We start from the raw sequence: 16,507 nt of genomic DNA, 5'->3' as shown, positions 1-16,507 counted from the left end.
TTTTGCCATGCTGCCCACGGGCATTTTCCCTCTGCCTGTGTGTCCTTGCCTTAGTCTGTGGCCCTTGCCCCAGCGATACTCCTGTGGCCTGGCACTGTACCATATTCCTGCCAGACACAGCTAAGTCAGGGTGGCAGGAGCCATGACAAAGGCTGTTCTGGTTTGGAGGCATCTCCCCAGACCTCTCAGACATTGTCATGAACTGGTTCACACCTTGCCAGATTGTGATGTCCCTAAGTGGATGCAGCCTGAAGTGGAGAGCTCACGAGCACAGCTGGAATGGTGGGTTCCAGAGGTGCCTGCTTAGGGGCCACAGTGAAGCCTGGTGGTGGGTGGCATTCTCCCCATGGGTTACCAGTTGGATATGTCTTATCCACCGAGTTCAGTTTCCATGGCAACAGCAAGCTCCTTACCCATCCTTTTCATCCTTAAATATTCCCACCCTAGCCGGCTGAGCCTGGGCTCCTCCCCCAGCTGCCACACCAGCCCACAGCTCCAGATCCCAGGTTTACCCGTCAATTGTCCATCTGCCAGCTAGAACCTCCTTGGAGGTGCCTGGTAACAGCATAGCCCTTGTAAATGACCATGTAATCACACCTTAATTGGGTGAGGAACTTGTTCCTTGTGGCTCCCTCTTACTCCCAAGGCAGAGCCATCTACCTCCTCTCCTGTGGAGCTTAGCATTGGAGATCTTTCCTGTGCCCCTCTGCCCAACCTCCCAGGTCAAGACAATGCTAGTCAAAGCTTCTCCAAAGCCAGCTGGTGACCCAGAGGGAAACGGAAGCCTTCAGTTTTCTGGGGCCCAGGTAGCCTCAGGGAGGAAACCCAGCCTCCACGGCTGCAGAGCGGAGAACACTCAGGGCTGGCCGTCCACCCCACCTTCCCTCACTGCCCCAGCCAGCTCCGTTCCTGGCCTCTGCAAGGTATTTTTCCTTCTGGGCTTTTGCTCTCTAAACATCACCTCCTTTGCAGCCCAACTCAAAGTGCACTCCCACCAGGAAGTCTTCCCTTTAAGCCATTTTTCTCTGCATCCTCTCAGCTTGGCTATATTTGGTTTCTGCAACATAACTTTGTACATATTGTATCAGGGAGAGAGGGAGATTCCTGAAGCTATTTTCTGGTATATTTTCTTTCTATATTGGAAAATTCTTGTAGCGCCTATATGTTGTTTATCTGCCCAGTGTGCCCTCTCTGAACTCCAAGCCCTTATTCCCTTCTGGTAACACAATTGCTCCTTCCTTTCAGAAAATCTCTTCCATGGAATTTAGCTATGGCTGCCTCCTCCAATGAGAGGTGGGGGTGGGGGTGAAGTGGTCAGAAGCACCTGAAGCTGGCCAGGCCAATCAAAGACCAATCAGTAGACCATAGTGATTGGGTCCAGGTTGACTACATGACTGCAGAGCCAATCAGAATCTTCCCTGGTATTCCCATGGACACTCTGGCTCCCTGATCAATGTCTGTTCTCTCCTTGATTCTTACGAACAAAACCCTAATTTTGTAGGTCTAGCGGGAAGCCCTGCTGAAAATACTTGCCTCTCCAGACTTTCTTTCAGATCTAGTCAATAATAGGTGGGGAGAATTTGCTAGGAGGAACTTGTGGGAATGGGTTTCAAAAGAAACAAACAGCTGGCATGGAGACCTTTGGCACTAATCTTAACTGATCCCTGTCTCTGTGAGATAAAGGCACGTAATCCTGGAGGCTTTTATTCCAGCCATGTGGAGAGGCTGTTTGAGAATGAAGCCCTTCACGAGGAAAGAAAAGCAGAGAGGGAGAGGGAGAGGGAGAGGACAATATCAGGTAAGCCCCTGGATTGACCCATGCCTGAAGCCTCAGAACTTCCCAATTGGGGAGCCAATAAATCCCTTTTCTACTTAGGCAGGTTTACATTGGGTTTCTGTCTCTTCCAGTGAAAGAGCCCTAAAGGAAACGCTCCACAGCACCAATACCATGTCTTTGTCTTTCTCTCCTTTCAAGCTACATTATAAGATAGTACATGCAAAGCTGGCATGCAATACATATTAATCAAAAAAAAACTTTGAGGCCCCCTTCTTAAAAAAAAAATCTTGAGTCAAATAAGAGCTTGAAAGGACTTGATATCTGAACAAGACTCATTAAGGAAAAACTTACCAATTGTCTATGGACGTCTCAAGTCAAGCTCACCTCTGAGGTAGTGCGTGGCTTGGAATCCCTTCTCGTTACCAAACCGTTCCTTTAGCATTCACCTCTGCCAAGAAGCCTTCAAAACCAGGCCTTACCTCCCTCGTCCTTCCTAAACCTGTGATGACTTTCGTTAGCACTTTGGTCCAGCTGTACTTGGTTAGATTTATCATTTGAGCATAGCTGGGTCTGTCTCATCCCTCCCACCCCACTGACTAAAGAGTTTTTCTCCCAGCCTCATGGCAACACAAGAAAATATGGTCTGAACTACAACCCATGTACATATAGAGAATGGAGGGGACGGGGGGTGGGGGGGAAAGAGAGTGAAAAGTGAGCAGTTAGCAGGAGGGTCCATCATAACCTTCAGGGAAAATTGATGAGAAGCTGTTATTCAACAACACTTGCAATGTTCCTACTCACATCCTGTTCCCTGCGGGGCAGCAATGGAAATGGAAATTTTCTCCCCACACAAGGCCAGAATTCTGCCTCTCAGTCTCCCTTATTTCCCTTGTTCCTTAAACAGTTGTGTAATGATGAATCCTTTAGTGGGAAGCTTGTCAAGTCTGAGTAGACACCCAGGGGGTGGCATGTGTTTACTGTCTCGTGGCTCCTGTTGGATGGCAGCCCTGGAGCCGTCTGTGTAGATGACAGGGCCAGCAGGATAGGAGACCACCATCCTTCTCTAGTCAATAGGCTACTTTCTCTTTGTGTCCCCTCGCCCCACCCCCATCCCAATGCTAAAGCCTGTTAAACAACAGCTGCACAATGAACAGTTGGAGAGGAAGGATGCCAATATTGGGTCTTGAAGAAGCTCATGGATCCCCAAAAGAGTCAGATAAAACCTTTCAGGAAGGACAGGTGGCCTGAGTGAAGGCCTTGTGAGGGAGGTGGGCAAGGCAGACCTCGGAGAGCTGACTTGGAGCCACGGGAGCAGAGAGCAAAGGTGAGGAGACATGAAGCGGAGAGCACATGAGCGCCAAGTGTGTTTAGGGGAGAGGAGCGAACTGATGGAAGCCCTTGAACACAAGTTGAGTCTGGATTTGGCAGAAAAAGCAATGGTGAGACGAGGCCAGATCTTGGATAGTAAAGAAACATGATAAAAATGGTGCTAATGATGCAGTCATCTGCATGTGGGAGGATGGGCACTCAGGGGAAACGGAGGCAAGGCATTAAGCCAGGATTCTGCAGCAAGGATGGGTGTGCACAGTGATAGTTACAGAAGTGGTGTGCACTTCGGGATCTGAGTGAACAACTCCTCAGCTTTAAGACGGGCTTCATCTCTTGGAGGAAGGTGCTGGGAGTTCTGGCTCTGTGCCCCATCGAGGGGCCGATGGGTCTAGGAGTCTGGACTGTGGCTTTGGGGATCAGTTGCTGTCAAATGTCATTGGATCTGGGCCATCTGATTCAACCCATGGAGAGCAGGTCTCCTTGTCCAGATATCCAGGACTTTGCTTCCATTGGCACTGACTGGCCAGGGGCCCTCAGAGAAGACAGGAATAGGGAGCAGGCTGCCAAGAAGCTTTGGCTCAGGTACACCAACCTGCAGGGCAAGGGGGAGAGCTCAAGAGCCTTCAACATCACCACTTTTCAAGAGTCCATATCACACACCAAATAAGGAGAAAGATGGGACACATTTGCACAGCAACCCAGGACAGGGTCTCCATGGCAACAATTACCCAAAAATCCACTCCAGACAGTCGCAACAGCAGGAGCTAGCAAAGAAGACTCTGGGGGTGGAAGACGTGCGTGGGGACTCAGAGTTTGGCTTCCTTTTGTTCCTAAAATGAAGGAAGTGCTGGCGGCAGGAGCCAAGGCGTCTCAGAGCCTGTCTAATCCAAGCAGTTGCTGAAAGGAACCTTGAAGATGAGCTACTCTGATGTCTGGCTGCGGAACACTCCAGGAGGATGTGCTAACTAAGGAATGAGGGCTGGGTCATCAGGGCATCACCCCTCCCATGACCCACCTCTGGTGGACAAGCGGATTCCCTGCCTCCAAGGTCTTGGGAGATGAATGAGGGATGGACCCAACTTCCTGGAAATTCAGAGGTTGTGGGGGAGTTTGAGTCTGCCTGAAGACTGAGCCCAATCCATAAAAATCTTACACATGGCATAGATTGGAAAAAGTGAGCTGTTGCCTACTCTGACTCCCAGACTTGCTGCATGACACCTCAGTTTCCCCAACAGTGAGATGTACAACCTACCTTGAACTATTATTACAAGGTTCAGTGAGTAGCGTGAGCTAGGAAATGCTTTAACCGAAGTAAAATGCAATGCAATGGCCAGAGGCCTGGGTGTGGCCATGCAGGACAACCTGACAGAATTAGCAGTGCCCAAGGCCCTCCTCCAGGCAGAGATGTTTCCTCGTATGAGTGAGTCAGTGTCTAGAATGCAAGGGGGGGCCTAGAATGTGGCCACAGAGGTACGAGGGAGATGGCGTGATGGTGGGGGTAGGGGGTGGCTTAGCAGCAGAAGCATCACCTGCCTCCTACTAGCAGGCAGATGGACAGACAGACTGAGAGAGTGAGCTCGAGGCAAGCAGCAAAGTGTGTGACCTCCGGTTTTTGATTTTTTTTTTTCGGTTTTTGATTTTTTAAGAAGAGGTTTGGCTCAAAAGGAAAAGTATTCTGCTTGCCTTTTGGAAAAACCTAATTCCATTCCCACCCCCAGTTCTAAGTTTATTTCTCTTTCTCTGGTAGTGCTTAGGAGCCACTGACTGTTTTTCAGATCCTGCAACTCAGGCTGCATTAAAAACTCTGGAGAAAGGAGAGGGTTTTTTCCATCTTTCTTTTGGGATCTAAGAAAAGAAACAATTTGACAGTATTGCTAAAGCAAGGAACATGGCTCTGCTGTTGTCACCTCCATTTGGAAGTAAAACTTTCCTACTAACCCCCGTGGATAGCAATCCCTTACACTGAATTATGGTGAGAAGGGATTAAGCTAGAGCATTTCTTGAGCACTTACCAATTTCAGGATCTCTCCTTTGCAATCCCACTCTCCACCCTAATTTTTCCCTTTCCATTTTTGTCTCCCTAACCACGGAAAAGCCTACCACCCCTGAGGTCCTCAGACGCCATTCTTCCCATCCCTGGAGCTGGCTGACTTCCCTCCTTTCCGTTCTGGATTGAGCAGGGGAGAGACAGATGCAATAGAGAGGCCATCTGAGGAATGTTTGCTGGGCCTTCAGACAGGACAGCAGGGGGTAGACTTTGGAGTGACCGCCATGGTCCAAGCTTCAGTAGGGTCCAAAATCCCAGCCGGTCCAGGACACTGCGAAGCAGCCAGTCTCTCAGGACTGACCAAACTCAATAATGGGCAAGTAGCATGCCACTTCCTAAACTCAGAATGGAAGGGATGGAGGCCGCCTTTTCAGTCACTGGGTTACTCATGCTCATTCTTCTGGGGACTTCTTTCTTGGAGTTGGGAGACCAGCGATGGCAAAATGGAGATCAGAAGGCCACATGGAGAACAGAACCAGAGCAAGGAGGCAGTGGTCCTGACAGATGCAATACGCAGACCAGTTAGTCACCTCCTCAGTGACCAGCAGGGTCCCGCATTCACTCATTTCTTCATTAACTCAACAGGCATTTGTGGTGCACGTACTGTGCAGGCACTAGTTAGGTACCAGGGACACAGTAGCAGGAGGGGAAAAGGCAATGGTGGGGGAGGTGGGGAACTCTGTGAGAGACATTGAGACAATGAAAACACAGGTCACAGATTGGTAGAAAATATTCTCAAATCACATATCAGCCAAAGGACTTGTATCCCAAATACATAGTGAGCTCTGAAACCTCAATAATAAGCAAACAAACAACCCAACTTCAAAAATGAGCAAAAGACACTTCAAGAAAAGATATACAGATGGCAAATAAGCATAGAAAAGATGCTGAATATCATCATTCCTGAGAAAACACAAATTTAACCCACAATGAGATCCTGCTGCCCACATACTAGAGAGGCACAAAGACAAACAAAATATACAAATACTGATGATACCAAGTGCTGGTGAGGATGTGGACCCACCAGGACACTCATGCACGGCCGATGGGAATCCAAAATGTGAGCGCCACTGTGGAAAATAGATTGGCAGTTTCTTGTAGTTAAGTCTACATGTCTGCATGACCCAACAATCCTGTTCCTGGGTATTTCCCCCAAACTGTAAGTGAATATGTGTGGTGGCTTTATTCATAATCACCAACAACTGATACAACCCAAATGTCCTTCACCCGGTGACAGGTAAAACTAAAACTTTAAGGTAGAAGAACCCTGTGATTCATCCATCCAATGGAATACAACTCAGCAATAAAGAGGAATGAACTCCGGACGCACAACAACATGGACGCATAAAGCTAAGTGGAAGCAACCAGACTGAGAGGCAACAGAGCGCAGGATTTCACTTATTTGACATTCTGGAAAAGAAGAACCATAGGGACAGAGCACAAATCAGTGGTTGTCAGGGGTTAAGGGAAGCAGGGAAGGTTCGACGAGATAAGCATTTGTCATAACTTGTGGCAGTATACACCAAGAAAAGTGAATTTTACTGTATGTAAATTTCATTAAAATACATATTTCTAATGACTACTTTGAGGATAGCTTTATAAAAAACAAGGTAAGCATAAGATGCTGAACAACAGAGTAATCTGTTAGAAGAGATAATCAGAATTCTGCAGTCCTTGTTTTCTGTAGGATGAAGGTGGAGATATTTATTAATTTCAGACTGTTTTGTTAAGAATACAGCTAAAAATAAAAGGGTAACCATTTGCAGAATGGAAATAAAATGCCTGTCTCCCAAACCAGTAGAAGGCACGAAACAAGGAAAAAAGAAGCAAACAAAAAGAGTGGTAAAAACAAAACACTCAATAAGGTGGTAGAAATGAGTCCAAATATATTAATGATCACAATAAATGAAAAAGGGAAACAGCTGAAACAGTAAAAATTATATTTAAAAAATCCAGCCATATTTTAGGTACCTAAAATATAATGACACTCAAAACGTGCAAGGAAAGGGTTGAAGAAAAGATAAGAAAATATTAACCGAAATAAAGCTGATATAGACATATTAATACCCAACAAAATGTGCAGCCTTAATTTAATACCTGCTGTATGTAGAGCCCTGTCCTAGGCCTGATAGGTGACATGGGAAGAAACAGAAACATGAAACTTATCCTAGGGGACTCTGGTTAGGGTGGTGACCACATGACTCTAAATTACTCTATCTAGTCAACAAATATTTGTTCAATAACTGCCAACCCAACAAAAGGTGATATTTCTAAAAATGGGGTGAGGGAGTAGAACGTATTTGGAATTCCAGTAACAAAATATATTGATCAATGTAGTAGCTGATTTTCAAAGACACCCCAAGTAAACCATGCCTCTCGGTCGGTATTCATGCCCTTACGTACTCCCTCCTCCCACGTGAATGTGGACTGGCCCTGTGCCTCATTTTCATAAACAGGCAAAAGAGAAAATATGCCAGTTGTGAGCTGGAGCTTTATAAAGGCCTGGAAACTTCTGCCGTTGCACTTTGGGGAAGAAAGATGACATGTACTAAGTAAAGTTATCCTGCTGTGGAGGCCACGTGGAGAAGGACTAGGAGAGGAGAGAGGCCAGCCATCCCCGCGGAGGCCAGCCTTCCAGCTGTCTCTGCCAAGTTGCGCGACGTGGCCACTCTAGCCAGCCAACCCCTCGGTGGGTGCAGTTCCCGTCAGCACCATGTGCAGCAAAACTGCCCAGTTGATCCATAGCCGCCCAGTCCACCCACAGATTCAGGAGCCATAATAAAATGGTTATTTAAATCATAAACTTTCGGGGGTAGTTTGTTGTACAGATGGAGATAGCCAAAACCATCACTTTTGGGGTGTGCCAGAAACTATGCTTGCTAATAATTATTATAAATGATGTTATTTAAGCCTTCCAACAATACTTAGAGGTATGTGTCATTAACCCCTACTTTGCAAATGAAGAAACCAAGGCTTGGAAAGACTGTCTTACAGGTAATAAGGAGCAGACGTAGGGCTTAAATCAAGGTCCCTTCTTAATTATGGACTCCACTCTCCCAACCATCACATTATGTGGCAAGTGGTGCTGCTGAAGGGTGACAAACACAAGACGTTTCAGAGCCAGTCATGATGTCTGTGTCCCTCCCAGCGCGAGCTCCTCTCACGCTTCCCCCTCATTGTCTTATTCGTTCTGAGCTCCTGAGAAGTGAGGTGATTCTGGAAAGATAATCAGATCAATAGGCAGAGGATATGAGTTGAGGATTTTATTAGTTTTTACACATTTCCTAACAAGCACTAATTGTCCTCTGTGTGCAGTTGTCATTTGAGAAAATGTAAATGCGACATCTGCTCACTGCCGCTCTTTTCTTCCAGGCGAAAGAACACGTTTCTCTCTCACAAGGGATTGTGCTTTGTTCCCCACCCACTGTCACCGCTAGAGAAGCCCGAGCTTTGGGCCAGGTGGGGAATGGCTGAATCTTTATGGGCTCTCCTCTCCCCCGTAGCTCAGCCAAGCTTCCGGGACTCTTGGGCCCATCAGGTGTTAGGGATCATCTTAGTCCCCACCTCAGTTTCATAATGAGAAAACAGGGTCCACAGAGGAGGTGTGGCTTCATCAAACACCCACTGAGAGCAAGTGTCAGAGTCCGGCTAGGACCACATCTCCAAATGTATTCTCCAGTGTTCTCTGACCTCCAAGACCCTCTGGAGTCTCCTTTTTAGCTGCATAGCAGTCCCGAGACTCCTGATGGTGGTCCCTTTGAGTCCAGGAGTGCTGAGAACAGCAGGATGGGTTGAGAACAGGCCTGTCCCAGGAGATCAGCAGCTGGTGTTCAGCACCACGGACAGCTCAGCCGGCCCATTACTGGGGAGGAGGCTGATTGCTCAGCAGGCATAGAATGTAATGGGAGAGAAAAGTATTGGAATGATCTCAGAAACCATCCAGTTGTACCCCCTCATTTTTCATGGGAGGAACCCTGGGAACCGAGAGAAGTGACTTGTCCAAATTCACATGGGAAGTCAGTAGAGAGCCGGGGATGTGGGGGGTGGTCACCCATTTCCTCGTATTTTTGGGGGGCCTTCAGATACCTGGTCTCCATAACTTATCAGTGGTACAACCAGAGCTTGAATCAAAGTCTCCTTTCTAGCTGTGTGGCCTCAGGCAATCTCTTTGAGCCTCAGTTTGCTCATCTGTAAGTGGTAGTATTAATGAAACCTTCCTCTCGAGGGTGGGAGCTCAGTGCTTGGCACATTACACATGCAACACATTATTTTTGTTCTGCTCATGAAAGTGCATGCAAACTACAAAATGCTTTGCAAATATGAAGTACTATTTTCCTGTCCAGGGATCCCATTTCAGAGAAAGAAAAACATTTAGCTGGGAAAGCCTTTATACAATCAACAAAGATAACAATAATCATAATTATTTTGATCGAGTTCCTATTACATGTCAGAAACTTTGTTGGCCACTTTACAGGCATCATCTCATGGAAGCTATGGGTTCTGTTGCTTCCATTTTATACATGAAGCAACTGAGGCACAGAGAGGTTGAATGACTTCCCCAGAGTCACAGAGCTAGGAAGCAGAGCAGCTAGGATTTCAATGACCAGGGTCCAGGACTTCTCTTGTGAATGTAGTACCTTCTGAGATTTGGCCTCTGCTGCCTGGGCAGGCCTTGTTGGAAGAGCTCCGAGCCTAAGGATGGGGGGTGGGCCGTGGAGAACCAGGCCCCTTCTTCCTCCACCCGATGCCCCGGGCCTAGGATTCGGATCCAGTGTGGCCTCCGCCCTGGAGCAGTGTGGCTCATGGCTCTTACGTAACTGTGTTCTCACTCCTGCCTCGGTGCTTCATGTATGACAGATCAGTACATACCCTGCAGGACATCAGGGCTGCGGGAGAACTACGGTGGGCTACAGGTGTCATCTCACCCTCCACCCCTTCCCAGGACCCCTCACACTTGCTGATCTCCTCCTTGAGGCTTCAGCCTGTCTTTGCATGTATATGCATGCATGAACGCACACTCATGCCCGAGTGCCCCAAGTGTGCCTGGGTGTACACACTTGTACACATGGGCGTACCAGTCATGGGATGGAGGGCACAAACACACGTGTTAGGACAGACATGTCTTTGTTGTCCTTTTTCTTTTTTTACAGTGAGAAAATCCTGCAAAGCTTCCCCACTCAGGCATCCTCTTTCAGCCAATTCAGGAAACTTAACTCTTGAATCTCCTCCTCTTGGCCCAGTCACAATTAGCAGCAGATCCATTTTACTAGAAGATACCTCTAATAGTGTTCAATCCAACTTGATCAGCCGCAAAACAGTGGCTAAATCCCTGTTCCTCAGGAAACTCCCGATTTCTGGTGATTTGCAGTTTGTCTGAGCTGCATTCTTCAGGCCACTGGGTCAGCCCCGGCTCCAGACACCTGTGCGACAGGAAACCAGATCCCCAGGTTGCCCAAATCATTAAAGGCTGCTCTCTCCACACTTGGGCCACGCGCAAGTTACACCAAACTGCCAATAGAACGCTCCCCACAATGGGAATTTTGCTCCATGGACACTTTACAAGTAGTCTCTGGCCGCTGGCCTTTAGTGGCCTGTCTTAACTGGAAGAACTCTCCCTGGTCTGAGGCTCAGGTGGGGGGTGGGGGTTGGGGACACATCCTGATGATGATGATTCTGACTCCACAGGACTCAAGCGCCTGGAAGATCCTGGATCCTTCACAGGCAGTAACCATCTACGCTTTCGCTGAGATACTGGCCCCCTTCCGCCTATGTACCTACTGCTGAAGACGTGAGATGGTGGTGTTCCCTTCCCTTCTCTTAACAAAGTCAAGTGAGGCTCAGCCTTCTTCCTTGTCATTCACCTTCACTTCCACCCATGGCAAAAGAGAGGAGAGGGAGAAATCTATTGGAACTCTCTTGCCAAACCTTCCACGCACCAGGGTGCCAGAGTGGGCTTGGCACTAGGGCTAAGGGGGATTACGCAGGCTATCCAAGGGCCAGCTTTCGTAGTCCTGTCCCCTACTCCCCAGGCCAGACACTTGCAGACAGCAGAGCCCCCTCTCCCCCTTGGCCACAGAGCACCAAGGTTCTTACTGCTTAACACTGCTTTCAGGAAATTCTGCACCTACAAGAGGTGTCAGGGTTCTGGGCAGCAGGGGGCCTCTTATAATGGGAGGTTCCAAGTTCCTGAACACAGCAGCATTTGGAGGCCATTTGCACCATTTTAAATGTGCTGGATCCTAGCACCACAAAACCCTCTCCCAACGTTAGCCCCCACCCTTCCCCAGCCAAGGGCACTTCAGAATCTACTCACCTACCCTCTACAAGGGTGCGTTCAAAACGAGCCCTAAAATGGAGCTTTTGGCCCTATAATTTTTAACTAAATCTAGTTCCCTCCAAATTAAATTTTATTTGTTCACGGTCCTGATGTATTAATTTTGCTGTTTTCCCCCTTTGGACTCAAGTCATTGATTCCTCTCCCCCTCCCCCATCTCACAGAATAGATTCAAATTTCCCAGTGATTTAATTAATCTCACCAGCTGTGCAGCGGTCCTGCAGGACCTGCGCCTCCGTGGCTGGCTGGCTGTCGGTGGAGAAAACGGTTCCTCTTCTCTTTTTTGGGGAGGAACCCCAGGAGCCCCCGACGGCTCCCGGTCCTGTGGCCAGGCGTCCAGTGACCGGCTTAAAGTGATTGCCACCTGGGTACCCACCGCCCACTCACGCGCTCCCACAACACATCTGAATACACATCCCACAGGAAGCCCACCAGCTGCGGTTTTATTACAAGATTTCTTTTCAAATGCAAAATCAAGTCGCCAACAAGCTCGACGAGTCGGATTCGTCAACAACTAGCCCCCCCCCCCACCCCGCACCGCCCCACCTACACACACACACAAAGTAACAAGCTAGTGACCTTAGCCCGAGGTGTAACTCACACCCTCTCCCATCCTGCCCAACTTATTTTGTAAAAACGGTTAAGAACCCCCCTCCCTCCCCCCACCCCCAACGCTGAAGCGCACACAGGACCGAGTCAGGTGTGGCAGTCCCTTCCCGCGCCGCCGCCTCGAGTCCCGCAGTGTCCCGGACCAGGGCGCCCGCGGCTCGTCGCTGCCCCTCGCACAGGGCCCGGGGACGGGGTCGAGGGTCCCGGTCGCCCATCTCCGCGTCCTTCCAGCGAGCGCGGGCCGCGGCGGCGCTCAGTACAGCCCCAGGATCGCGGCGCCCACGTCCTTGGAGGGCCGGCGCTCCTGCACCAGAAAGTTGATCATACTCTCCGTCTTGAGGAGCAGGTTGCAGCCCAGGAAGAAAACGCCGAAGACCACGGTGAGCGACAGCACGCAGAGCACGGCGATCTGAGCCACGCGCGACAGCCACAGACTTCGCTCATCGGGCACCAGCCCCGCGGGGACACCGTCGCTGGTGGACAGCGGCGCGTCCCCGGGGCAGCAGCCTAGCCACGTGGCCAGCGCGTGGCTGCGGTTCCCCAGGGCTTCCCCGCCGCCGCCGCCCAAGCCGCCCGCGGCCTCCACGCGGCTGTGGTTCAGGAAGGTCGCGTTCATCGCCGCCCTGCGCCCGAAGTCTTGGCGCGCGTCCGGGGCGCTCCGCCAGGCTCACTGGCGTCCACGTGTGCGCGGGGAGAGGAAGAGGACGAAGATGCCCGCTCCTGGGCACCCTGTCCCGCAGGAAGCGGCCGCCGGGAGGAGCGAGCAACAGGCGACGCGGGAGACTCAGCCCGGGAGCCGAGCGCGCGTCCTGGTCGCCTGCGGCCGGGCCCCGCCGCCCCGCCGCCCCGCCCCTAGCAACGGCCCCGCCGCCCCGCGGCCCCGCCCCTAGCAACGGCCCCGCCCCGTCTGCTTTCCGCTCGCGCCTCCCCCGGCCCCAGGCCCTGCCGGAGCCGCACACTCCCCCAAACCGGGAGGGGTCAGGAGGTACCGGCCGCCGAGTCCTCGGGCCTGAGAATCGACCTCATCCGAGCAGCCGCGGGTGAGGTTTCTGAGCTGGAAAAATCTCCCGAAAGCGCCCATTCCGGAATTTGGTGCTTTTAACAGTTACGTTCTTCCTTAAGTCAGCCCTAAAGCTTTCCTCCTCCCTTATATTTAAGTCCTAGTAAGTCGTCCTAGACATCCGAGGAGTAGCTGTGACCCCCACCCAGCGTTGCCTGTCCCGCGCTGCCCTTCCCACGTATTTCTCCTTTCCCTCACCTCCACCCTGTCCCATTTGATTTTTTAAATCCAAATCATTGGTGTGTCTTTTCTCCTTTCCCTTTATGCAAACTATTAGATTGGTGCAAAAGTAATTGCGGTTCAAAAGGTTAAAAATCGTTGCAAAAACCGCAATCACCTTTGCACTAACATAATAGTTAGAAACTATGAATTAGCAAAATGAAAAATGTTGAACCTCATTGTCCCACTGCCCAGGGGGTGTCTGCGTCACCTTACTACAAAAATCTTTCCTGACCTTTTAGTGTGTCTCTCCACATACCTGTGCAAAAAATAGGGCTGCCCTGTTCATGCGGTGCTCTCTTGTACCTGCTGTTTTGTAACCGTTTGCATTTAACAGTGTATCTTTTCGTAGTAATGTTAATCCACAACAGGGATTCTGAATCGCTGGATGATTTCCTAAAACCCAGATTGCAGGCCCAGCCCAGACTTTCTGAATCAGTGGTGGGGGTGGGGCCCCAGAATGTGTGTTTCTAACAAATGGCCAGGCCATGCTCAAGCTGCTCTTGCTGATGCGCTTGGAGAACCACTCAGCTGCAGCAACATAGTGTTAAGGAAGGAAAGCTTTCCACAGCACAGACCCCTACAGTGCATTTCACCAAAGTCTCTATTTTGGGATATTTGAGTTGTTTCCCCCAACCCCCTTTTGGTTTTTTGCATCAGAAACAATATTACCACAAAGAGCCTTGGAACAAAGTCTTTGTGCAGAAACTATAATTTTTTATTTATATTTTGAAAAATGGCCCATAGAATCAAGACATTATATCCTGCCAAATTGCTCTCCACAAATTTACTAGTTCACACTCCAGCCATGTGGGAAGGGGTATTGCAACCAATCCTGGTTATTCTCATTATTTAAAAAAAAGAAAATCTTTGCCTGACTTTATGGGATTGGGGATGGTTTCTCACCTTCATTAATTTGCATTCTTTGTTGTGAAAGGAAAGCTTTTAGTAATTTTTGCAATAGGCCAAGCAAAAGACCAGCTAGAGGCTTGGATTGCAGTGGTGGCAGTGGACGGAGAGAGTGGGGAGAAAGGGCTTGGCAAATTGGAGTGAGGGGATTCAAGATGTCCTCAGCGCTTGAATCATCTCATAGCTATACCCCTCCACCCTCCGCCACCATTAGAACACTGATTTGTGTGTGTGTGTGTGTGTGTGTCCCGGGAAGCTATTAATATTTTCATTTTAAAAATGAAGAAACTGAGCACATCCATAGACATGCGTTCATGCGCGTTCACACACACGGAAGATTGTCCCACCTTCCTCAGTCCGGGAAAGCAGCTGGCACAGGGGCATCCAGTTTTCTGGGCAACAATCTCTTCTGACCACCCCTCGCCCGAAGCAGGACAGAACAGGAGGACAACAGGTATTTGGCCCAGAATTTCATCCTCTGCTTTTGACCAGCAGATTTCTTTAGAGAAATGCCCACTTATGTCTGTCCTTCTCCTGAGACCAACCTCTGACCTTTGATGGACCCTGGACTTGGAGTCTATGCCCTTGACTCCATTCGGCTGAGGTCAGGCTGTCTACTGCACAGAAAAGGGAAGTGTGAATAAAAGTCGGGGCGAGGGGACTGCCTATCAGTCTCTGCAAGAGGCTGTGCAGAGGCTGAAGCTTGGCCTTTCCTTTATGAAGCACCTATAATAATATGCTCAGGGCGTTAACTAGCCACCCCCACTCAAGTCTTACACCAGCCCTCGGCTTCCACTGGATGGTCCCCATGACATGAGGAAACAGAGGCTCACAGTGATTCATTGACCTACACAAGACCTCACAGGTGGTTGAACATCAAAAGCAGAATTGGAGCCCAGATCTGTCCTGTTCCAAAGCTGCACTCTTGATTATTCCGGTCTGCCCCTTCTCTTCCATCAAACATAAGCTGGTTTCTCTGGGTACCCGGGGGAGAGGAAAATGCTGCCATTACCTGGGAGAAAGAAAGGAGAGAGAGAACTTGGGCTTGTGAAAATACACAAAGAGCACCTAGATGAAAACATGCAAAGGCTGTTTATTCAAAACTTGCTATAGCAAGGGAGTCGGCCACCATCGTATGAGTTTGGCAGACACTCAAAGGCAGGCAGAGGAGTGGGAAAGCTTTATGGTGGGAAAAAGGGAAGGCTTCAGGTGTGCCTTGATTCAGGCTGTTGGCAGGTGAAAGCTGGAGGTAGGCCAACGCGGAGCCAGGCGTCCCATGGGATTAGTTAGGGTAGCACATTTGATTTTCTCCAGGTTGTCCTATATTGGAAGCAGGAGCAAAATTAGGGAAGCTGTCCGTTATTGATCAAGTGCTGGCCGTTTGGGCTGACTGCTACAGGAATTGTGCTCTGGCTTCCTGGGCTGTTGCTGCAGGTCAGAGTTCTCTTTTTATACATGATATGGCCATTTTCTGTTTGTATATTCAGTCTCCATTCTCCTCCCAAGAGTTCGAGTGTGTGTGGGGTGGGGGGTGGGAGGTTGCTCCCTATCCAGGGCTCCCTCCTTCTGCTTCTCCATTCTGCCCTTTCTGGAGCCACTGGTCCCAGCAAGTCTGGTTGCTGTTTGATGTGCATTAACTCTTAATTCTTATAATAACCCTGAAAGGTAAGGGTATTAGCCGTTCATTGCCACTCCCAGCTAAGCTGCTTCCTGATTCCTGGCCCTCAGAAACTCTGTGACATAATAAACATTTGCTAAACTTACTAAAAGAGTCCCACTGTTAAACAGTGTGCCCTGCATCCCCCCTGGGAAATTCACAAGGTGTTGGCCAGGGTCACAGTTATTTAAAGGTTTGAGTGGAGGTAGCAGATGAGCTGCCAACATGAACCCTCTGACACGGCTGTGGTCTCAAGGCCTCAGTTCCTGGCCATTTAGACCTTCCCATAGGGCTGCGTGAGTGTCCTTGTGACATGGTGGCTGGCTTCCCTCACAGTTACTCTTGAAAAATGTGCTGGAAGGTGAGCAACTGGTAGAAGGGAGAGGGACAGAAAAGTGAGGTTGCAGCATGAGAGGCGTTAGCTGTCATGATTTAATCTTCACAGCGAAACACAGACGTCATTAGCCCCATTTGACAGATGAGAAAAGGGAGGCTCAGAAAGGACAAAAATCCTGCCTGAGGTCACAGAGCTGGTAACTGGCACATCCAGGATTTAAGCCCTTAGC

The 16,507-nt window shown here is 49.5% G+C and overlaps 1 protein-coding gene across 1 annotated transcript; it reads right to left on the bottom strand.

Moving 5' to 3' along the window:
- Window positions 1-12,164: 12,164 nt before the first annotated feature.
- On the bottom strand, window positions 12,165-12,928 carry RPRML (reprimo like). Its single transcript, XM_081028293.1, has one exon. The coding sequence runs from the start codon at window positions 12,710-12,712 to the stop codon at window positions 12,350-12,352; it is 363 nt and encodes a 120-aa protein (XP_080884419.1). The 5' UTR covers window positions 12,713-12,928; the 3' UTR covers window positions 12,165-12,349.
- Window positions 12,929-16,507: the final 3,579 nt, after the last annotated feature.

This window comes from Rhinolophus hipposideros (assembly GCF_964194185.1).
Source record: "Rhinolophus hipposideros genome assembly, chromosome: 20".
NCBI classification, from domain to species: Eukaryota; Metazoa; Chordata; class Mammalia; order Chiroptera; family Rhinolophidae; genus Rhinolophus; species Rhinolophus hipposideros.
The sequence above is the reverse complement of the archived record's forward strand: the minus strand, read 5'-3'. Positions and strand labels throughout refer to the sequence as shown.

What these genes read in the sequence shown, in the direction of transcription:
- RPRML (XM_081028293.1), bottom strand. Translation starts at nt 12,712, where the DNA reads ATGAACGCGACCTTCCTGAACCACAGCCGCGTGGAGGCCGCGGGCGGC.